At 37.7% G+C, this 4,923-nt stretch overlaps 1 protein-coding gene across 1 annotated transcript in view; it reads left to right on the top strand.

The window, feature by feature from the left end:
* The window catches only part of LOC111973874 (kelch-like protein 20), a 13,790-nt gene extending 11,478 nt beyond the window's left edge, over positions 1-2,312 (top strand). The window contains exons 5-7 of the mRNA XM_024001311.2: positions 668-879; positions 1,165-1,271; positions 1,566-2,312. Of these exons, the coding sequence (XP_023857079.1) occupies positions 668-879; positions 1,165-1,271; positions 1,566-1,644 (398 nt within the window). The 3' untranslated portion in view covers positions 1,645-2,312. The remainder of the gene's footprint in view (positions 1-667; positions 880-1,164; positions 1,272-1,565) is intronic.
* The last annotated feature ends 2,611 nt before the right edge of the window (positions 2,313-4,923 follow it).

The following is a 4,923-nucleotide window of genomic DNA, read 5'->3' as shown; positions in this document are numbered from 1 at the left end:
TTTCTTCATGTTCTGAGACTGGCATTTAGAGCTAATTGATGTTAATATGTAGAACAGACATGAAAGATAACCATACTTTCTCTGAACGTTCTGAGAACATTGCACAATTTTTGAGATCCCAGAATGTAGTAAAAATAAGACATTAAATAGAATCACATCCATGTGAACTTGTGTGAAATGACAAAGGGGTGTAATGGGTTCGCACTCAAAAAGATTTTGCCTAAAGCTTACTTCATTATTCTATGTTTTTAATTATTTTCACTGCATCGGGGATAGCGTACACAGACGTTTCAGCTTAGGACAACCACACTCTCACCAAGCTCTAAGAAACATATGGTTCTCAGAACGTTATAAGCTAGCTGGGCAAGAATCTGACAACAAAGGTTACAGTTACTGCAGAAAAACCAGTAAGAATCCAGTAAGAGTCCAATAACCTGTTTAATTCTATTTCAGTGAGATTTAGCCCACTAACCAGAAACAGATGAAGAAAACAACAATAATTGAATTGTGCTGTTGTGGCCGTATCATTGGTGCTGTCTCTGTATTTCCCCCTAAAAGACCTCATCCATGACCATGTSTCTGCCCTGTGTCTTTTTTAAGGTCCGTATGTATTTTGTGGGCTGTATCTGTTWATGACCTRTATATGTCTGTGTTCTGTGATCCCCAGTGGAGCGTTTTAATCCCTTGGACGGGATATGGTATGTGTGCCCCCCCATGCTGACCGCTAGAGAGAACGCYGGCTGCTGTGTGTACCTGGGACGTCTGTTTGTGACCGGAGGACGGGATGACCTCAACCTGGAGCTSAGCGCTGCAGAGAAGTTTGATCCAGACRCTCTGAGATGGACCCCCGTCAAACACATGAGGTGCAAGAGGAACAACGTAAGTGATTGGTCACACACACCCTTTTTGGCCACCCTCTTGGTTATTGGACGACTTCCCACATCAACAGTTCCCAGATCTCCCAAGATGCCCATCATTGTCTCTTAGCACACATCCTTTCTAAGAGACAATAATTACACACTTGTCAGATTTGGTTACTGTTAATGTTGATGTCTGTAAGTGGGAAATTGTCTCATTGTTTATGATGATATCATCGTGCTGAGTCAACTTTTYACATTARCCCTTGTGGCTCACTGGTGCTCCTATCCGGTCTGTCCTTTTCAGATGTCCCTGATGGTGTTCAATGGGTCGTTGTTGGCTGTAGGAGGCTCTGATGGCGTTACCAATCTGAAAACAATAGAAGTATACAACCACGAGTCAAACACATGGAGGTACAGTATGTACCGTAATAGGTGGAGTGGGCACAATCAGTTGTATCTAGTCAATCAAGGAATATGCTTTATTTTGTGGGAAGAGAAAGACCACTAACTACTGTAGTTGTGCACTGCAGCTGCTTTTTAAGACTGTTCTATTTGCATACTCTCTGCGGCTCTGGCTCATCATCAGCCAAGTTCTTATGAAAGAGGAGACTCTTATACATATTTTATGCAGTTAGACTGGGAGTATATTTCTTTGGTAATTTTTTCMGATAATAATGTAAGTTCTTCTCCCTGCTTTGTTTTCAGACACTTTGGGAGCATGAAGACCAARCATCCGGGAGGCCATGTTGCCATGTTGAACACAAAACATGGTTACCGCCTGTAACTGGACATAACGTTGATGGACAATAACTTATGGATTCATAATATTTATTATGACATTATTTATTTATGATTTATAAAGTGTATGTCCAAGTAGTAATCATAACCACAAATATGATAATTATATGACTATGTAACATAGGACAATTACAGCGGAAGCTGTATGGAATTTCTGCGACAGCAACTGTTAGACTCCTGTAAATAGTGTTATGCTTCTTCAATAGAAATAGTTTATTGATAAGTGTATGATGAAGGGAAAGGCAGGATAGGAACATTGAAGGATGATTGAGAAAAGTCAGTTAGGATGTGTATGGCTGTGTCCCAAATGACACCTTACCCAGCTAGCACATTTGGTTCCTTAGAAGTTGTGGGAATGTATGTTTTTGGTTTTACATTGGTTGTGGGAACGAAGCCATACTTTTCCTGACCGGTAAAACTGAAAGCTTTTTAAAAGTTCTGAGAACAGAAGTAAAAATGTTGCCTGTTCTGGGAACATTTATTTTTTTGTTTGCAGGGAGGTTCTAACTGAGAATGTTTTACTCTGGTTCCTTGAATGTTTTCCTGGGAGGTTTTATTAATGCTCTGTGCTCTGTTATTTGGAGATTTTTGAATAACCTCCTTAAAACTTTCAATTAATGTTTCAATAACACTTTTAATAAAACTGCTAGCTTATTTTGGTTTAACTTTTTGAACTCCAAGCACGGATAGGAAACATGGAAATTCATTTCTTTAGGCATTTATCATGCAAACAACTGTCCTTAGTCCACTGTGCCACCAGGATGGAGCTAACATGCCATGTTTTTTTATGCATACAAATCTGTATTATTTTTATATATTCAAACAGACCCCATTTCAAAGGAAACAAGCACTCGTTAAGATCAGGTGTAGCCAATTAGTGGGCAAGGCCAACACACTTGAACACACTTAGCAAGGTAGAGGATAGAGAGAGTTTTGTTAATGCTGAGAACAGAATRTATATGTTTTTTAAATAACATTCTTAGAATGTTCTCTGAATGTTACTAAAATATTCTTGTGGATTTTATCAAATGTTTTCTTCACATTCTTGGAACAATTTGAGAACATGACTTTAAATAGAACCATGAGGAAACCATGAGGAAACCNAGAGAAAGACCACTAACTACTGTAGTTGTGCACTGCAGCTGCTTTTAAAAACTGTTCTATTTGCATACTCTCTGCGGCTCTGGCTCATCATCAGCCAAGTTCTTATGAAAGAGGAGACTCTTATACATATTTTATGCAGTTAGACTGGGAGTATATTTCTTTGGTAATTTTTTCCGATAATAATGTAAGTTCTTCTCCCTGCTTTGTTTTCAGACACTTTGGGAGCATGAAGACCAARCATCCGGGAGGCCATGTTGCCATGTTGAACACAAAACATGGTTACCGCCTGTAACTGGACATAACGTTGATGGACAATAACTTATGGATTCATAATATTTATTATGACATTATTTATTTATGATTTATAAAGTGTATGTCCAAGTAGTAATCATAACCACAAATATGATAATTATATGACTATGTAACATAGGACAATTACAGCGGAAGCTGTATGGAATTTCTGCGACAGCAACTGTTAGACTCCTGTAAATAGTGTTATGCTTCTTCAATAGAAATAGTTTATTGATAAGTGTATGATGAAGGGAAAGGCAGGATAGGAACATTGAAGGATGATTGAGAAAAGTCAGTTAGGATGTGTATGGCTGTGTCCCAAATGACACCTTACCCAGCTAGCACATTTGGTTGCTTGGAAGTTGTGGGAATGTATGTTTTTGGTTTTACATTGGTTGTGGGAACGAAGCCATACTTTTCCTGACTGGTAAAACTGAAAGCTTTTTAAAAGTTCTGAGAACAGAAGTAAAAATGTTGCCTGCTCTGGGAACATTTATTTTTTTGTTTGCAGGGAGGTTCTAACTGAGAATGTTTTACTCTGGTTCCTTGAATGTTTTCCTGGGAGGTTTAATTAATGCTCTGTGCTCTGTTATTTGTAGATTTTTGAATAACTTCCTTAAAACTTTCAATGAATGTTTCAATAACACTTTTAATAAAACTGCTAGCTTATTTTGGTTTAACTTTTTGAACTCCAAGCACGGATAGGAAACATGGAAATTCATTTCTTTAGGCATTTATCATGCAAACAACTGTCCTTAGTCCACTGTGCCACCAGGATGGAGCTAACATGCCATGTTTTTTTATGCATACAAATCTGTATTATTTTTATATATTCAAACAGACCCCATTTCAAAGGAAACAAGCACTCGTTAAGATCAGGTGTAGCCAATTAGTGGGCAAGGCCAACACACTTGAACACACTTAGCAAGGTAGAGGATAGAGAGAGTTTTGTTAATGCTGAGAACAGAATGTATATGTTTTTTAAATAACATTCTTAGAATGTTCTCTGAATGTTACTAAAATATTCTTGTGGATTTTATCAAATGTTTTCTTCACATTCTTGGAACAATTTGAGAACATGACTTTAAATAGAACCATGAGGAAACCATGAGGAAACCTGTAAGAAACGTTATGCTGAAGAACTGAAATTCCCACAGAAGAACGTTGTTTCTTATTAACGTTCTCTGAACTATTTGAGAACATTCCCAATYCCAAACCAGTTGGAGACGTTCCTAAAACATTACCAACATGTAAATTAAATGTAASCMWKKTTYMAMYTTTWAARKWAWKRAAWWMYWARRAAAWKKWKKTTTTTTKKYMARKTYCYTWAAACSRWYCYKKWRRRGKTWAAWKKKSYYMRRARKKTYCMWWRSCMAAMMAMYWRYCYKSMMCMWTYCCMRRAARKTKKKGGGRRGKTKKKWKSMAWTTWAMCMWWRGRMMAMCMMSSCCYYMMCMARSYYYWARRAAMMWWMCKKTYYYSRGAACGTTATGTGCTAGCTGGGTTATGTCATCTTGAGTACTGTTGTGTTTTAGAGTTTAGATTGTTGATTGCAGTAAATGGAGCTGTTGTAGTAGCTCCAATCGATGTAAAAACACAGAAAGTGCCATTTTTTTTTTGCATGCATGTGTGTGTATTTGTGTGCGTGCGTACGTGTGTCACAGCCTTGATCTCATCCCCTAGCRATCAGAAATGACAACATTCGATATGCTGCAACTTACATAAACACTTGCTAAAGGCAAAGCAAACAATGTCCCTGGTCAAACTGTAACTTTCACTCAGAACTTTCCCATGCAACTATTCAGCATCACTCACTTATCTTCCTTTAAAACTATTTTTCCCAACGGATATCTTTCTCCTGGATGCAGTTGT

This window comes from Salvelinus sp. IW2-2015, linkage group LG15 (genome assembly GCF_002910315.2).
Source record: "Salvelinus sp. IW2-2015 linkage group LG15, ASM291031v2, whole genome shotgun sequence".
NCBI classification, from domain to species: domain Eukaryota; kingdom Metazoa; phylum Chordata; class Actinopteri; order Salmoniformes; family Salmonidae; genus Salvelinus; species Salvelinus sp. IW2-2015.
This window is presented reverse-complemented; position numbering and strand designations above follow the sequence as displayed.